Here is a 19,430-nt window from a genome sequence, read left to right as displayed (position 1 = left end):
AAGTTATTGTAAAACTGATTTGTGAGACTGTACTTGGTGATACTGGTGAGTGAGCACAGGGCTGTCATTAGTTTTACAAGCACAGTCTGTCTGTACAACTGGATAAAAATGTCTTCGACAAAAGTGTGTTTTCATGAGCTTGGTCAATACCCTCATGTCTTACAGTAATATGATTGTGAATTGAATTCAGTCATATTTTTCACTCCTACTATATCTACATATTACTATATATTAAGTTGTATAGATCATATCTACTTTCTTTTTCCTTATTAACACTTTGTTGTCAAAGGAAACTGCAAAAGAATTCCATTTTGCAAGTTTGTTAGATATAACTGTTTATTCACAGCACCACAGAATAATAAAAAGCACTGAGAAGAACAAATCTGATGAAACATTTTGCTCATTATTGTCACAGCTGCTATGGGCTTTTACCTCAGTGTTAAACTCTTGTGCTTTTCTTATAAAAACCTCTTGTCAAATTGCAAATGCCATCTAGCTGTGTGCAGTGATGCATTCAACCATTCTGGCGCCGGACTGCAAAATCTGGCTGCTGTAATTGCTTAAAACATTTTTTTGTCCTTTATCTCCGAGGCTTTCAGTTAATGTATCTTGTATCTGATAGAATTCCCACATTGGTTCATTGTCTTGGCTGGGTGGATGTTTGCTTTGCATGGGTGTAAAGGGTCCGGAGTATAATTTAATTGGATTGAGCTGGTTTGTGGACATTGTTTCAAGCTCTGGTGGAAAATGATGTCTGAATGATCAGAAATGCAGATTATCAATTTATGAATGAACCCACATTTAGCATAGGTACGACACCGAAACGGGAATACACACAAGAACCAAATAATCATCTGTCATCTTTGCTGCTTGCATTGAGCTCTAGCTCTCTAACTCGAACAGTTTTCTGCTTCACTGCTTTAAAGTGAGTCAACATCACTTTAAACAGTTTGGACATTTTAATATTTCCACTTTCAGGTCTGTTTACTAGCTAGCTTTTTATTTGAAATCAAAGTATATCCAAGTACATCTGCAGTACATCCTTGACTCTCCCAAATATACCTGCCAATATTTAATTTGTACAGTCGAATACATAACTAAACCATACAAGAAGCTTTATTGGGACCTGAATTCCATTCTGCTCACAGCACCATCCTCTGTGAAAAGCTTTGTCTTTTTTTTTTTCGTCTTGTGACTTTAATGGAAGACATATCAATTATAACTATGATTGATTTTAAATTATGATTTTTCAGTCGCTTGGTTCAGAAATTGTTTGTTTGCATATTTTAGAGTTTGTTAAAGTTTTCCTAGTGCAGAATCGAAATGACAGCAGAATCTTTCTTGTTGACTTGATTTTTATTTCTTGTGAATATTTTTAACCTTTCCAGTAAGCCCATTTCAGTCCTGCTTATTACTATTTACTTTTGCAGAATTTACTGGGGGAAATTTAATATACGGTTTTGTGTAATGAGAAATGAAGGTTGTGCTCTTTTGACATGATCTTATCATATTTAACTTCACGGAGACTCTGCTGTTCAAACGTTTCACGGCAGAGTGGAGCGCAGTGGATGGAGGACTTGAGTTTTATTTTTTTCATGCACATCGATAACAGAGCTAACTCAGCTGGAGTACCTGGAGAAAAACGGTGAGCACAGGGAGAGCATGCAAATTTCACACAGAAAAACTCCAGCTGACAGCTTTGCTGTAAGGGGACAGTGCTTAGCATTGTGACACCATGCCATGTGGGCAGATAGGTGTCTCTTGAAGCAGAAGACCACCTGCTGGTATATGTTTTTTGTCATATGGCCAAAACTTAAATCCTATCATTGCATACTTCCCTTTTTGTATATGCCTGCATCTTAACTGGTCTGAGCTCCTCACTGTTTCCGTGTATGGTGTCAGAGAAGCCCTCATTAATGCAGAGCTGAGTTTCAGACGTCGATGTTTGTTGTGCATAATCACTTATTGATCTTCGGGTTTCAGTAGTATGACAGTTGGAGGATAAGAGCTGGAGTTGTTCTTGATCTATGGGCTGGTTCTGTCAGCTGTCCTAGCAGCTGCACATCACACACACTTATGAGATCTCCTGCAGACTTTTCTTGTGTCTTGCTTTTTGTGTATCTTACCACATTTATGTTTTCCAGATGCTTCCAATGCAAACTTGAGTACAGCATTTGAGGCACAGCAGTAAACAACTGCAAATGTTTTGCAGTTGTTACTTTGGACAACATTTTAGGTCACTGTATTATTTTGGCAGTATCAGACATTGGGGCAGGTATGTCAGAATTATATATTTTGGTGCAGCATTAACTCAGTGCTTATATTCACAGTTCCGCTTCTGGGGCTTCACATTTACTCTCTATATATCTTAACACAGACACGCACATACATATACTTAGCCCTGCCTCAGGACTGAGGGCCGCCAAAGCAGCTGGCCAAATTGATAAGGCAATTCATCAGACTGAGTTACACACAGAAACACACACTCGCACATATGCACTGACTTTATAGAGGAAAGGATTAAGACAGAAACAGGTTAAAGACTCGACACCGACGGAAATTATGCTGAAGGAATTTTGGATAGAATGTTACATTTCTGTAAAAGTAAATACCGGTAAACGAGAAAATTATAGAAGGGATAAAAGAGGATATAAGAGACTACAGCTTGATAGAGTTCTCATCATAAAAATAACTTTTTCCTCTACCTATTCTTTCTGCACATAAAAGTAAGAAATACACATGCAGACACACACAGGCTTTGATGCCATATCTTCATGTTTGTTTCTTGTTATCTCGTCATGATTTTAATCTCCATTTGTGTCCTTTATTCTCCATTACATGGCTCATTACAAATGGCTTTGTTAACGGTGCTTTGTCTGTAACTACACCTTATTGCTTTGACAGTGTAGCTGTGTGAGTTTCAAAATCACTCTAGATAGAAGACAGGGAGGTTAATTTTGGTCTAATGAGGATTTTGACTGGTCTTGACCTCAATTTAAGTGCCTTGTTCGATTTTGGAGGATCCTGCTCGTTGAAGTGTTCTTGGTAGAAACTACTGAACTTGAATGTTTTTTTCTGTGACTCCACCATTGATTAGATTAAAGACTAATAGGCCGTATAATCCTTGCTATATGCCTATCACCCCCTTCATTGGCTGGTATGAGTTCTGCTTAGTGGATCGTGAATCATATCAGACAACCTCAGGCAACTTCGCTGCTGAATCATCTGAAAACGTTGGAGAATTGATGCGTTATTTTTTCTTCTGGGCAGCACGGTGTTTAGCACTGTTGCCGCACAGCAAGAAGGTCCTGAGTTCAATTCCACCATCAGGCCGGGGTCTTTCTGTGTGGAGTTTGCATGTTCACCCTGTGTTTGTGTGGGCTCCCTCCGGGTACTCCAGCTTCCTCCCACCGTCCAGAGACATGCAACTTGTGGGGATAGGTTAATTGGATAATCCAAATTGCCACTAGGTGTGAATGTGAGTGCGAATGGTTGTCTGTCCCTGTGTGTTGGCCCTGCGACAGACTGGCGACCTGTCCAGGGTGTACCCCGCCTATCGCCCTATGACAGCTCGGATAGGCTCCAGCACCCCCCGCGACCCTGAAAAGGATAAGTGGAAGTGAATGGATGGATGGATAATTTGCATTTGCATTTGAAATAATAGCGTTACCCTTTATTTTGCTACCGAAACTTTTTCTTTTTCCTGAGTAAAAGTTAAAGTTGCATGTAGAGTGAATTGAATTGAGCCGTGCCCTCTGTGACCTGTGACTACCACACTGCTAAATCCTTTGCAATGGTTAGAAATGGAATGAAATTTCTCTTGTAACACAGAATTAGGTTTTCGGGCCTCTCTTCACTCACACTGGGAAATGTGTTGGATTCTTAATAGAGTTCAGAGTAGACCTCCACAGTGTGGAAATCTGCACATTATCCAGTCCTTGCCATTTAAATTAATATTGGAACAGAATTTTTATTTTCATCGTGATTTAACGGAACATTCATTTTTACATGTTACAGCTTTTAGCACCTCTAATGGTATAAACTCATCCTGACCATATTTGATTGATTGAATGATTGTGAGTTCTTATATTCTCATTAACACCACATATTTTTAAACTGTATTTTTACACCTACTTTGGGTTGGGTGTGAAAATATTCATTTATAGTTGGATTCAGATGAACTAGAGAGTCAGGTTTTTTGTCATTTATAATGTTTTGTAATGAATAAAATCCAAGGTCCAAGACAGCCAGCAGTATACAAGCCACTTTAGTTACCACTGCATGTTAAATTCTGTTTCCAGGAAATCATGTGCCGATGCCTGTTTCCCAGTGATACATATGTTAAGTTTGCAAGTGAATCTGTATATAGTGTCAAAAAGCAATATTTTAAAACTCCTAATTGCCTAATCCAATGAAATGAACATCATAATAGATAAAAATGCCACGTAAACTGAACCTGACATAAATGATTCAAGTTAAAGGTACACTTAATAGCATGTCATTGTGCTTTAAATAAATGTATAAGTGTTAAGTTTTGGTCAAAATGTTTGATGGATGAAAACATAAACGCATTGCTTGTTAATAGAAATTTCCATGGCAACTGAATAATCTCAGTCTGTTTCTCGTCACTGTTTGATAACCGAGTGCTCAGAAAAAAACAAGACAGACTTCACAGCAACTCTGGGAATTTTGAATAAGTTAGGGGTATGTAGGTTTTATTAGTTTTTAAATATTAATACTCAGATATTAATCTGTACTAAAGATTACTATCAGTAGATACTCATTTATAACAGAATCAATACCAACAGTGCCGTCTTTGCCTTCTCCAGCTGTCACTCAGCTTCACACAGCACAGCTACAGACAGGCAAGCCAAAGAGCCCCGACCTCACTAGCAGCTGAAATAGCTGACATTTATAACTCTGAAAAAACTTTGAGGAATTTTGAGAGGTCAGTAAAGCTTCACAAGTTAAGCATTAAACAGTTTTCATAAGTGTTAATCTGACCTTTGTATTTGTTAACTGTATATATGTTTAACTATTAGCAAGTGCCCAATAGGTACATTAGCCATCTGTTATCATTAAAGTAGCAGCTAGCGGTTATGGCTAACAAAAACATCGCTAAAATTAACATTGGAGCTAGGCAGCAAGTGTTGTCATTCCTGCGTTTGATGTTAGCACAGTGTAAAGAAAGGCAACTATTTGTGATAGTTTTTTTTAATTTTTGAATTGAGGAAACGTGCACTACCAATAAGTTAGAAACAGTGACAGCCTACCTTGTCAGGTCTATTTGATTAGCAACAAAAACGGAGCAGTTGTCAGCCACCTCCTGTACATGGATGACATCAAGCTGTATGCCAAGAGTGAATGAGAGATCGATTCACTGATCCACACTACCAGGCTATACAGCAATGACATTGGAATGTCATTCGGACTGGAGAAGTGTAGTCGGATGGTAACAAAGAGAGGGAAGGTAGTCAGAACTGAGGGGATTGAACTACCAGAAGGCAACATTGCAGACATAGAGGACAGTTACAAGTACCTGGGGATCCCGCAGGCGAATGGGAACCATGAAGAGGCCGCTAGAAAAGCTGCAACCACCAAGTACCTGCAGAGGGTCAGGCAAGTCCTGAGGAGTCAGCTGAATGGTAAGAACAAGATCTGGGCCGTCAACACGTATGCCCTGCCCGTGATCAGGTACCCTGCTGGGGTAATAGGCTGGCCAAAGGAGGCGATAGAAGCCACTGACATAAAGACAAGAAAGCTCCTTACCATGCATGGAGGGTTTCACCCCAAGTCCAGCACCCTGAGGCTGTACGCTAAGCGGAAGGAAGGGGGCCGGAGACTGGTGAGTGTCAGCACCACAGTCCAGGATGAGACAACAAACATCCAAGAATACATTGGGAAGATGGCCCCAACTGACCAAGTGCTCAGTGAATACCTCAGGCAGCAGAAACTCAAGAAAGAGGAGGAAGACGAGGAACCATCATGGAAGGACAGGCCCCTGCATGGTATGTACCACCGGCAGATAGAGGGGGTGGCTGATATCCAGAAATCCTACCAGTGGCTGGACAAAGCTGGACTGAAAGACAGCACAGAGGCACTAATCATGGCAGCACAAGAACAAGCTCTGAGCACAAGATCCATAGAGGCTGGGGTCTATCACACCAGGCAAGACCCCAGGTGCAGGCTGTGTAAAGATGCCCCAGAGACAATCCAGCACATAACAGCAGGGTGCAAAATGCTAGCAGGCAAGGCATACATGGAACGCCATAACCAAGTGGCCGGCATAGTGTACAGGAACATCTGTGCCGAGTATAACCTGGAAGTCCCGAGGTCAAAATGGGAGATGCCCCCAAGGGTGGTGAAGAATGACCGAGCTAAGATCCTGTGGGACTTCCAGATACAGACGGACAAAATGGTGGTGGCTAACCAACCGGACATAGTGGTGGTAGACAAACAGAAGAAGACGCCCGTAGTGATCGATGTAGCGGTTCCGAATGACAGCAGTATCAGGAAGAAGGAACACGAGAAGCTGGAGAAATACCAAGGGCTCAGAGAAGAGCTCGAGAGGATGTGGAGGGCGAAGGTAATATATATATATATATATATATATATATATATATATATATCAGTGGCGGCTCCTGAAAAAAATCTCAGGGGGGGCAATTTTTATGATATCGACTAAAATGACCCATTTAATGAGTACATCAAACAACACAATTTAAATTTAAATTTAAAATGAACAACCATATTCTGGCCATTTGTATAGATTTGTAAAAATGAACAACCATATTCTGGCCATTTGTATAGATTTGTAAAAATGAACATGAACAGATTTTTTTTTTTTGAATGAATGAATGAAAAATAACTATTGAAAACAACAACTGTAAACTGATTGGGGGGGTGGGCTAAAGAGAGAAAGAGAGAGGGATGGAGAAAGAGAGTAAATATGGTTAAGGGTTCTTATTTGTACAAGAACTTTGCTCGTCTGTCTTTCTGAGTGGCAAATTTCTCGATGACCCTGGTGTTGAAATCAGGAAGTTCTTGTGTGAGTTTTTTCTCTATGGACAGCATAGCCAGAGCGTTGAGCCGATCCTGAGCCATATTGTTTCTCAGGAAAGTTTTTATCCTCTTTAAAGTAGAGAAACACCTCTCCGATTCTGATGTTGTCATTGGTGTGGTGATGAGGATGTTAAGAAGACTTACAGTTTCGGTGAATGTGTCTTGAAGGTTGTTTTCCATCAGAACCTGATAGAGCGCCAGCGCACCACTACAACTCTGAAACTCCTCGTTGTCGTAGATCAGGGACAGTTCTGTTTTAAGTCTGGCTTTGTCCAATGAGGGATAGGCTTCCACTGTGGTTTGTAGTGCTGCATCTGGAAAATTTTTGCTGTGTTGTTGGAACAAGTCTCCTTGCAACAGAGTGGCGCTGACAAGGTGCTTGGTGAAAGAAAACCTCTCCTTGGCATGGCTCATAATGGTGTCGCACACCTATCCAATAATATATAATTGGTAAGAGTTAGATTCAGTGGTAAGACTTTGGCACATGTCTCATGTTAATCATTATTCTGAAAAAAAAAATCTGTCCATAACAAAACAAAACAGTCATGACCACTATATCAAATGACATCTGACAGCATCGTCATTAGATTTTATCTGATGATCCGATTTAAATCAGACCAAGCAGCTAGTGCTTACCTCCAGTGCCAAATGGTGTTGCCTGTCTTCCCCCAATGTTCTCCGTCTCTTTGTGGGTGGGTCTTGAACAGGTCCCCTGTACTCCTCATCCACAACCAGATTAGGAAGTGCCTCCCTGATCCAATACATAAGTTTCATTAATGGCTTCTGAAAACTGAATAGGGATATATTAACCAAACACAAACCAAACAAAGGTTGTGTTCTAATTACCGGGAATTACCGGATTTAATTAATAACCGGACCTGGTTTAATGGCTGGGGGAAAACCAGTGCAAGTAAATAAAGGCCCTGGCCATAATTTCAGGAAATAGCCTATGGTATAGGCTACATCAAATCATTACTGGGAATATACTTCATCAAATATACTTAATCAAATATTTTTCATAAAATTACTTCAAAGGCTGATATAAATCAAAATTATCTGAATTCCATTAAACATTTAAGTCACAGAACACAGAATATATGCAGAGAATTTGATAGAATCTATGCATAGATAATTAACATTTATTCTAGGTTACATATTTATGCTTTTATGCCTACCTGATAGCCTGCATGCGGCTGATGAATGTCTGGGTGATCCCTGCGATGGTGACAGAATCGATGTTTCTCTTCTGTAGGTGGTTATACAGCATGTCTACATGTGGCATTATCTTGTGAAACAAGGCCAGGAAAAAACAGAAAGCTTCGTCTTCCAGCATTCTCACGAAACCACCGGCATCTCTCTTTGTAGGGGCATCAAATCCTTCACTGTTACGGATGGTCTGAAAACACCTCACCAGATCGTCTTTATGTTCATACACTGTATTCACAGCACGACTGTTGAAGTTCCAACGGGTTGCCGATGCACTTGGAAGTCGGTGCGCCACCACCTCGTCAAGCACTGCAGTCCTCTTGCTCGATTTAGTAAAAAAAGAAGCGAATCCTGCTATGTCGGAAAAAAAGTGACTGATTTGAGGGATGTGGGAGGTTGCTTGTTGCATTACCAGGTTTAACTGATGGGCATAACAATGTACGTAGTGAGCGTTAGCATAAATGTCCTGTATCTTACGCTGCACTCCTCCAGTGGTACCCCTCATTACAGCGGCCCCATCGTAGGCCTGGGCGATCAACTTTCTCTCTTGTCCCTGGGGGAGGATGAAGCGCAGCCTCTCCGATAAGGCACTGGCTATTGCATCTGCACAAGCATTGGGTAGCTTGATGAATTCAAAAAAACGCTCTTGAATACGGTTTCGTTGGTCAATGTATCTTAGCACCATGACTAACTGACAGTGTGTAGAAATGTCAGTGGTTTCATCAGCTTGAATGGCTAAAAACTTCGCTGCCTTTACTTCTTCCACGATCCTTTCTCTCAGAACTGCCAACATGCAATCCAGGATCTCGTTCTGGACTGTTTTCGAGGTGCCTTTAAATACAGTAGCATTTTCAAGGTGTTGCCTCAAGTCGTGATCAATTGATGCCATCAAGTCGACTAAACCTCTAAAAATCCCTGGATTGTCTGAGGAATCACTTTCATCATGTCCCCGCATTGCTAGCTCAAAAGCACCACAAAACTTAATACAATCGATGATTTTAGATAAAATATGACGGTTTTTATCTACCTCTTCGTTGTGCCTTCTTAAAGCAATCCGATGTCCATCATCTAGCTGCGCCGCTATGCTAGTTTTCCCTAGCACAGCTAGCTTTACACTGTTGTCCATATGAACTCGTGAGCTTTCATGTTTCTTGATTCGTTCGGAGAGGTGCTTTAAGTCGGTTTGTCCAGATTGTGTCCACGTCAAATCACACTTGTCACTTTTGAACAGTATGCACGGGAAACAAAAAAGTGCATTAGCTGTTCCACAGCCTGTCAGCCACGACTTGCGCTGGAACCAACTCCGACAAAAAGTCCTGTTGTATGCTTTTGACTTCTCCTTCGTTGCCTGGGTTAGTTGAATTTCGGGCTTGTCAGGTCCCAACTCTTTAACTTGCAGTTTTTCTGCCATTGTCCTTCTGGCAAAAGGGTAGGTTAGAAGCGATCTAACCGAATTTGGGGGAGGCTGTGCCTCAACCGTTAACAATACCGCTGCCATCGTCTCTCTCTGACCTTATAGCTCACTTAGGCTACTGACTGAGGTAAAATTCTAGAACAGCAAATCTTCGCGCGTTTTCTGCAGGGGCGCAATTTTAAGCGCCCCCAAACCATTTAATTCAGCGACGCTGATAGGTCAAATATTTATTATTTTCCCCTGGCAACCATTTAATGATAGGCTATTTCGCTGCATATCAAGGGCGCTTTGACGAGCGCCCCAGAAGAAGAAAAACACCGTTTGTTGGTTGAACTTTAATGAGTCAGCTGGTGAAAATGTTAAAATACGCCTGGCTGTATATGGGCACACACATAGTAAAACTATCATTGATGAATTTTTTAAAAATATATATTTTTACTCCTCCACATTTGGGGGGGCGGAGCCCGAGCGCCCCCTATGGGCCAGCCGCCACTGATATATATATATATATATATATATATATATATATATATATATATATATATATATATATATATATAGATAGATAGATAGATAGATAGATAGATAGATAGATAGATAGATAGAGATATAGATAGATAGAGATATATATAGATATATATATATAAGTATTTCGTGACCACGTTATACCCATTTTGTGCCCACGACGTAGTATTTTGTGGCCACAATTGATTTATTTTTTGGACCATGTCATCAGAGGGGCTCCGTATAATAGTATGCCCCCCACAACAGATATAATACCAGCATGAAGTATCTCAGACAACTATTCCACTTTTTTCACTCACTGAGTTTATGCTACAGTATTATCGTTTGGTATTACATGACTGAGACACTTGGGAAACAATAGGAATGAAGCGAAAACAGAAACTACTACTACTGTATTTTAGGAGTGTCGTGGGAATACAGACAGCCTGAGCAATACAGCAGGAGACGGAGTACAGCAGAACAAACTAACGAGTGAGTGAATAATAGAACAAGAGGACAAGCAAAAAAGAAAAGAGTGCTCTTTTGAGTTTGTTTAAAAAATAAAAAACCTACCGTGCCTTCGGAAAATGCAGCAGATCTTTTCTTTTTTTTCCAACAGTACTTTTTTTCTTTGGCTTGTTTCCAACAATGGAGTAACTCTCCCTTTCTTCTCTTGCTGAGATTTACATCACCCATAAGATGTTCGGTGATGGAGAGACAGAGGCTGCTTAAATGTTGATTCATACGGATTAATTAGCAGTTTCAAATTTTTTTGTTTTGTTTAAATTTTCTTACTTCCTTGGTGGATAACACTTTCATAATGAGATAAAAGCCACCTGTAATTTTAACATTTGCAGTGGTTACAGATTACTTAATTGTAAAATTATTTATTAACTCATTCACTGCCAATTAAACCCATTGACTCATTCACTGCCATTGACGGCTATAGACGTCAATGGCAGTGAATGAGTTAACTATTGTATTTAAAGATGTTTTATTTTTCAGTCTTGTTTTTGTTTTGCTTAAAATAAGAAAGAAAAGGCAACATTCACTGCTGAACGTTCGTCAAAAATCTAATATTTCCCTGTGGTATTTATAACTTTTTTCTTATTCTCATCTTCATCCCCCCCCCCCCCCCCCCCCCATTTTCTTCCCTCTCTTTCCCACTCCACACTCTTGGGAGTCAAGAAATAATTCTCAGTAAATTACTTTGTATTTTTTTTTTTTGGTCTAGTGGTTTGAGGTTTCCCTGTATTCTCCCAGAGACAAACATCAAAGATATTCCAAGCCACTTTACAATTAGAAACGAGAAAAGAAGCTTAAAACAAAGATCCATGATTCCACTTTGAAGACAGTAGTGTGTTCCATAAAAACTCCGACAGAAAAACAGAGCTTTTCAGAAAATTGTGGCGTTTTTCTTTTGAAGAAGTTAATTATGTGTTATTACTTATTACCTGAGTATTTAATTTGGATAGCATTTGGGAATAATTGAATCACTGGTCTTTTTTCATTCGATAATGTGTAGGTTTTCTAGGTGATTTTTCTAGTTTCTGAACACTCCGAGGTTGAAATTCCCTAGAGATGTCATCTGTTGAGAAGGAAAGTCTAAATGGCAGCATCTAAAATGGACACACACAAAAAGTCATCTAATAGAAAAGAATAATACTGGCAAGAATAGTGCTATGATTTTACAAAATAAAGTGTTGAAATAATTGAAATTAGATAAAGTCTTCAACACAAACCTCTCTGATGAATTCCATCATAGTTTTGGCTAACCAACTTACCAGCTGTCATTGTGATCGCAGACTAAGAATGCATTTTCCTACTACTTTATTATGGAATACTTGTCTATTAACCTCTTAAGCCCCAACGCCCCCTGATACGGGGGCAAAAGGCAGGAGATCAGTTAGGCTTGGGGCTTAAGAGGTTAAAGTTATGCCATGAATACTACTTTTAGAAACTTTTTCACTATTTTTAGCATCAAAAATACGATACATGTATGTATTTATTTTTAATGGAGGTCTCCCATCCATATTATAGTTGATCAACTGCTTGAAGTTAGTTTTTCAGTAAGTTAAACTCTCCTAGATATGTATTCAATTCTATGATGATTCTTGTTATCTTTTGGTGCATTTGGCATGTAAACCCTGTGTCCACGCCAGTCTGTTGCAAATCAGTCTTTTATGGCAGATGGAAATGTTGGACATCCTGGTACCCGCGAAGAACTATGAAATGCAGACAAGAGGAAAATTGGGAAAGACAATTGTGAAGAGAGAAGGACGATTTGTAAAGGTCCAGCCACACTAACGGTATAAAAGGCTGGCAGATTTAGAGTGACCGTAAACCCATTTACTATAATCCATGAGATAGCTCCACAAACTGTAACTTTACAATTTCATTTTATTCAACGATACATTGTTTGACAAATGTACGTTTTATCACCATGGATTAGACAGTTACACCCATACAATACAAAGCAATGCATTGGGTGTATCATGCCATTAATTACAGTTTTTCTTATCCATTCATCAGAGTCAAAGCTGTAACCAAACTGGCAGATTAACTGCAGAGATAAGCACTGTCATGGGCATGCTGGTGCCTGCTTAAATGTAATGATAGCTGTGTTGTTGATTGCTCTGAAGCCAATTATGGTGCTAGGTAATTGGGGTTGATTGCTTTGAGGCCAATTACGTACGTTTGCAAACCCGGTGACTTTATTATTTGGTGGTGGCACATGAGGTGCCATTATTCTGTGTGGTCAAACCCAGTGTGGTCTTTAAATGATAACATCAAGTGCCTGTTGTATAGAGACCTTTTACTTCAGTTTTATTTTTGTAAAGCCTCTGACTGCTTTTTAACTTGAACTACAAATTTTAGTGCTTTCTTTGCACACTGACTTGTGTTGCAGTCTCCCACTGAAAGCCCAATTAGAGCACTGTTCTTTCAGCGTTCGCAGTAGTTGTATATAAATGTGCTCATTATCTTGCGTGTTCATACAGGAGGCGTCATTACCATCCGTTCTCACTGAGCTGAAGGGACGGCAGTGGGTTTGCAGACTTGGGGCCGGGTGGCTCAATTGAGATTCTGTTCAGTTCGCACTGGAAAGAGTTGTAGCTGAACAGAGTAGTTTTGAACTTGAAATTGACGGAGTCTCTCTTAGACTTGTAGCAGTCCAAATCAAGCTTTGAAGTCAGTATGTTTTTTTTTTATGTTTTTTTTACTGAAACACTATTAATTAAAAAAAAAAGTGGCTAAAGCCAGGTCTCTGTTCTGAAATTGCCATGAAAGAACACACTTTTTACTTATATTAATGCAGCCTTCACCACGTGTGAGATTGCACAACAGCTGCTTTCAGCTGAACTGAAGAGCTTTGTGGAATTATTTACCAAATGCAATGCAGGTCCTGCAAATGTGAAAATAGTCTCTGAATACTAATAGTTACAGGTTAAATGTTAACTTTGCTTCATGCCTCAACTACTCAGATTTTATCTGGTTAAGTTTGTTGTGGATGAAAATGCTCCAAAGTGAGACGGCATTTCTGAGAGTGCTTTCAGGATGCTTCAAAGCATTTAGCGTACAGTCACTGCTTTGATCTGCTTGCCAAAACAAGATGACATATTGGCAACATAGTTACCAACTGTTTCCAGTAATTCAAAGAGGATGATGGTAAAATTTATTTAATTTTCAGGTACTTCCAATATATTCAACACTTTTTCCTTTTTTTTGTTTAAAAAAACTTCAACTAACTGGATGCGATGTTTCTAGTTACCCGTGGGAACGGTCATGTGGGAGGTTTTGATGATTAAAAAAATACATTGCAAAGATAGTCGGGAGAGTGATGAGTTAATGCAGAGGGATAAATAGAATATGCCCGAGAGAAAGCAGCAAGAGGGAAGAAAGTAAGACATAAATAGCACTGCTAAAGCACTCTCAAAGATGTTTCCCACAGGCATGAGGCTGATGTAATATTTAGAGGTACAAGGGGCAGTGGTGTCACCTCTACTAGCTTTTAGACCTCTCTGAATAGCAGTCAAACACTGCCAACTCCCTTGGTGCAAAATGGCTGCACACAAGTGAAGTGACATCTAACAAAACCAAAGCATAGGTTACAGACTGTTTTCTACATACATGCAGCCTCTTAGCTAGTGTACGTTTAGCTCTACAACAGCACATCCACCTGTTCAGAAATGCCTGTGTGCTTCAGTGGTACCTGATCACCTTCAGCGTCCACTTAAGAGCTGCAAAATGCTCAATTTAACACATCAAAACTTGTTTGTGAGTGGGTTTTATGTACCTCTCCAGAGCATAGTTTTAATATATCCTGCCATGTTTAGTCAATTCTGTGTATATATGGACATGTATTTTCAGCGCTATTTTTGTAGTTGGTTCACATTTTCCATTTTAAAACTTTGATTCTGTCTGACGCACTAACAGTATGTTCACCTGACTGTGTTGTTCCGTTTAAGATCTGTTGTTTGTTGGAAGAAGTCAGCCTTTTAAAGAGGCTTACTTCTGACTAATATTTTATGAGAAAAACATCTAGTGTGAGACGGTTATGTAAAGTAAGAGTTTCTGCTGTGAATGCTGCTGAATGAATCAAGGAATTGTCTTTATGTGCTTTTTGCTTCTTTATAAACTGAAGTTTTAAACACATGCACACTTTGCCAAAAGCTACAAAACTGTCTCAGTTCCACAAGAGATGATTTTAAACTGAAACTCTTAAATTTGCTCTGAATGACTTTACACTCAAGCTAATTCACATAAAATTGTGCTTTTTGTGTCACCCGTGTAAAGTTGGGTTTGCAGTCTGGTGCAAGACACTTTGAATTATTGATACGGCAGTTGAACTGGAGTATTAGAAATACACGCACACACGCAGAGGCACACACAAATATACCAAGACAGATTACATGAACTTTCAAGCCCCTGGCCCTTGGGACCTTTCAGCACCTCCCTCTAATGTCTAAAAAGTTCAGTGTGTGTCTGTATGTGTGCGCATGTGCGTGCATGAGCATGACAACAGGCCCTTTCATAAAGGTCTTGGCCCTTCATCTACCTTGAGGCACAGAACGCGTGCTGGTTGCCCCTGGAAAGAACTACTGTCTCTTTCCCCTTTTTTTCACCCTCTTTAAATCTCTCTCATTTCTCTTTCCCAGTCTCTGTAGTCCTTTGCTGTCAGCACAATTAATTTCAACAGACTTTATTGGCATATTTTGACCTACATCTCCTACCGTTTGTTGGCCTTGTCCTTGCTGATTTGGTCTTTTTCATTCTACAAAGCTACTCTTCATGTAAAATTTTTACCTGAAAAACAAAAAAAACCCATGTTTTCATTTCCCTATTGTCTCCCTTTGCAGTCCCTCACATGAATCACATATGAATCACGCTAACCTTGTCCTTATGTCTTTCTCATTGTTTTTCATGATTTCATTCATAGACACACTCATACATATTCTCTCTCTAAAATGATCTCCTTCACACTTCCACCCATAAAATGCACTTGCTCTCACAACCGTGCACACAATCTGGCCCCTTGTAAAATCTTTCAGCAATTATTTACATCTCATGTTAAATGGATGAGCTGAGGGAAGGTGTCCTGTTTTGCCTCTAGCGTTGGTTGTCATGAGATAGAGGACAGCTTTTGAGACTACTTCTCTATCAAATCCCTGTCTTGTATTTGCAGCTGTTCATGTGACATATTGCATCATAAGCATGTTGTTGTACTGACTTTGTCAAAGTGATTTTACATTACCGCCTGGGTAGTTTGGCAACTGCATAGTGCGATTTAAACACTTCTGAACGCAGTTAAAATTCCTTAGGAAAAATATCCTTTTGAGCAGTATGTAAGCTGAATGTACAAATGGACCTTTACTATGCACACTCATTTTCAGCAGCAAAAAATGACTGATTTGTCCCTTGAGGCATACAAACACAAATCACATATGTTGTGTGTGTCTCCAGGAGAAAACCCTTTCTGTATTTCTTTCACCCCCTTACCTCTTAGTGATACGTATTTTGCGAATGCGGTGGTAACAGTGTGCCCTTCCATGACATGGAAAATTGCACACGATCTGTCAAGTCGGCCTGAAATTATGAAGATGATGTTTTGAAATAGACAGCCATTTATAGACATTTCTTTTGCAGCTTCTGTGGATAAACAAGGTGAAAGTCTGGAAAGTAGGTTAGAGAATGTCAAAGTGATGTCAAATGTGTACTCAAAGTGCTGTTTGAAGTGACCTGAATCTTTTGGGGGGGGAAAGTAAGCTGCAAATCACATCATGACGAAATGGGTTCGGACTAATTTCAGCGAAGACTGTCATGTCCCAACTCAGTTCACTTTTGCCATTTTTAAAAACAGGTTATTTCATTAAACCTACTGAAAATCCAGTGAGAGTGTAAATACTGGTGAAAAAGCCACAATGTAAATATAGATGTGTACATCTGCAATAACATATATTGATATTCTGCTCATATTTATGTTAATAGGTCTATGTTCCATAACATAGAGACAGAAAGTCAAAATTTGTGCTTGTGCTTTGAAATGGGCTCTTGTAGAGAATGAGGTTCATGTTTTAAAGCATTTGTAGCTAAACTGGGAGAGTTCTTGGAAGCAGTGACTCATTGACTGTAACTCTCACCTAGCTTTAAGGTGTTGTTGTGTACTTATCGTAGTGGGTTTAATGGAGGCAGCTGTAACTGCACTGGAGAACTGTTGTAGGGCATGGGTAGTGATCATGCATGAAGGGGAGTCCGACTGAACCATACAGTAACCATGCCAGGACACAACATGCACTGATCACACTTGTCAGACAAATTGGTCTTCTCAGGTAGGGAGGTGCCTCCATGCAAATAAGTGCAACTCGACAGGAAAACATTATATGATATTGTTATATATAACTTATTAAGAGCCTTGAATTAATTATCACATCACTGATTATAAAGTTATTTAAAAAAAAAATCATTTAAAAACTTAAAATGACCTCTTGACCTCTGTTTAATTTCAGAAAATGTATTTATCTTAGCATCTTTGTTTCTTTAAAAGATAAAATACCATTACCATAATTTATTCAAAGACTTGAAAGCAAGTAGGCATGCTCCTAGTTAAGAAGATAATAAAGGCTCTAGTGATAAACAAAAGGCAGTCGACATCCAAAGAAGAGCTTTGAATGCTCTTCAAGAAGTCTGGAGAACTAATCATGAAGACTTCAAAATGACCAGAAATCTTACCTAACAGTGTTCAGTCTTTTTTGAAGAGTAAAGTATGACTTTCAAGCCTTCTGGAATTGTAAAAGCTTTGTTTTTGCTTCATATATTGTATATTTATATATTGCTTTATATACTATATTTCAGTTTATATTTGCACATGGTCTTGGCCTCTGTCTTAACCTTTTTCCTCCACATTAAATCTTCTGCGATTGCTCAGCAGTATACATTTCTGTCAAAACATGTCTGTTATTTAGACGCATGTAACGGTCCTGTATCAGGACCGTCAAAAACTCACTTTGTTAGTCAGAGCCGAACACGGACTATAGATTTAAATGAATGAATGTGAACTGTTGATTCTCAATTGATTCTTGGTATATAGATTAATTCATGTGAAAATATCTCTAAATGAAACTGAGTGTGAATGCGGTAGCAACATGATCCTACTTTATTGAACTTTTAGTTCAACTTTTAGTTTAAGTACTTAAACGCCACAGTGAGTCACGGCAACAGTGGAAGCTGACATGATAATTATAGGATGGAAATGCACTTTTCCAGTTAGATGTTCGAGTTGTGTGCATTATTTAGGGTGCTCAGTTAATCTTTCTTTCTCTTTTTCTCTCCCCGTCTCTCTCTCTCTGGCTTTCTTCAAACATCCATCCCTCTCTGTTTATGTCTGCCTGGTTGTTGACTTCTCCATCTTTGCTATATTTCTCTGTTGCTCCGACTCCTTGTCTCTCTTGGTCACCTTGAGATTCTGAGTGTCCATTAAGGCTTTCAACTTCTTCGATGCACAGTGCTTTCAAAGCTTTTCTGGGTTTACATTCTTTTCACCCTTGACTGGATAACAGCATCCCTACATAAAAACACATCAGCAAATATGTACACGAGGCTGCCAGTGATAAGTTTCAAACTGAAAGGGTAATATTACTGTCTTTTGTATGTCCACTTTGAGTGATTGAATGTTGCCTTTTTGTTTTTACTTCTGCTTTTTTGTGCTTTTGGTTAGTTTTTCTTTCTTAGATATGCCATCAGTCATCCTTTAGGTCCAATAGATTTAAAAAAGACACACTGACTATAATAATTCTTGACCCTGGGAGTGAGTTCTATCATTGATCACTGTATGCCATCGTGCATCAAAGTGTGAATAAAAAATTCTTCTTGAAATTGAGTTCTTTCAAAGCCATGCTTTGTGTAGGGACAGCATGGGTATGCATTCATAACCACAAACAGATCAGGAACAATGGAAAGTCAAAAGTGTGTGTGTGTGTGTGTGTGTGTGTGTGTGTGTGTGTGTGTGTGTGTGTGGTCCTGTCAGCTTTTCAAAGCAGCACCAGTAGATTGGTTTGTCATGTTGCTGACTGGGTACTTCAGTTTTTATCCAGGCCAAAGCCCTTTTTCTTTGAAACACACACTCACAATAACAGTGGGTTTGTCTATGTGTTCTGGCTCAAGCTGCTGTCCTGGTTTTGCCATTTGTCAAAGTCACCGTCTTTATGTGTTGGAAAGTTGTGTATTTTGTTTTTTGGGGGTTTTTGCGGAATATTTTAGTGTTTGTTTGTGTGTCTGCCTTTCAAATGTCTCTTGATGTTGTTTTCCCAGGCAGCTCTCTTATTATACTTGTGTGAGGATTTTATATGTTAACCAACAAGATTACAACGACTGTTTTCATTAGCATAAGAATACATTTGCATAATCAGAGGTGGAACTGTTGCTGTTTAACATGGCAGAGGTACAGCTTCAGGTCAATGAACTGACCTCATCATGAAATGCTACTATAACACTCAGTAAAGTTTTCTCTTAGCTGGCCATGCATCATTAAAGGTGCATAAGACCTGAGCTCTTTTTGTCTTTGTGGAGATGATTTAAATGCCACTGTAAAACATAGCCGAGTGTGTAGAGAAGAGCAATTTCTTTTTTTCCTTTTCCTGAGGTGTTCATTTTTTTTGAATATATGAATTTATTCACTTATGTGTGTCTATGTGTGGGTGTGCAAAACCACAGAATTAACATAATCTTAGTATATTTTAACTTTATGAAC

At 39.3% G+C, this 19,430-nt stretch overlaps 2 protein-coding genes across 4 annotated transcripts in view; one reads left to right on the top strand and one right to left on the bottom strand.

The window, feature by feature from the left end:
• Nucleotides 1-19,430, top strand: part of LOC309719040 (netrin receptor UNC5C-like) — a 187,146-nt gene that overhangs the window by 34,414 nt on the left and 133,302 nt on the right. The window lies entirely within an intron of this gene.
• LOC309719771 (zinc finger MYM-type protein 1-like) lies at nt 6,851-10,168 on the bottom strand. 2 transcript variants are annotated; one of them, XM_082556140.1, is made up of 3 exons: nt 8,238-10,168; nt 7,699-7,852; nt 6,851-7,491 (listed from the first exon to the last, which is right to left on the bottom strand). In XM_082556140.1, exons 1-3 carry the CDS (start codon nt 9,764-9,766, stop codon nt 6,964-6,966), a joined length of 2,211 nt encoding a protein of 736 aa, XP_082412266.1. In that variant the 5' UTR covers nt 9,767-10,168; the 3' UTR covers nt 6,851-6,963. The 2 variants fall into 2 exon arrangements, with proteins under 2 accessions (XP_082412266.1, XP_082412267.1); XM_082556141.1 differs by having other exon boundaries at nt 7,699-7,813.

The sequence above is a fragment of the Aulonocara stuartgranti genome (genome assembly GCF_965226115.1).
Source record: "Aulonocara stuartgranti genome assembly, chromosome: 12".
NCBI classification, from domain to species: domain Eukaryota; kingdom Metazoa; phylum Chordata; class Actinopteri; order Cichliformes; family Cichlidae; genus Aulonocara; species Aulonocara stuartgranti.
Note: the sequence above shows the minus strand (reverse complement) of the source record. Positions and strands in the feature narration are given on the sequence as shown.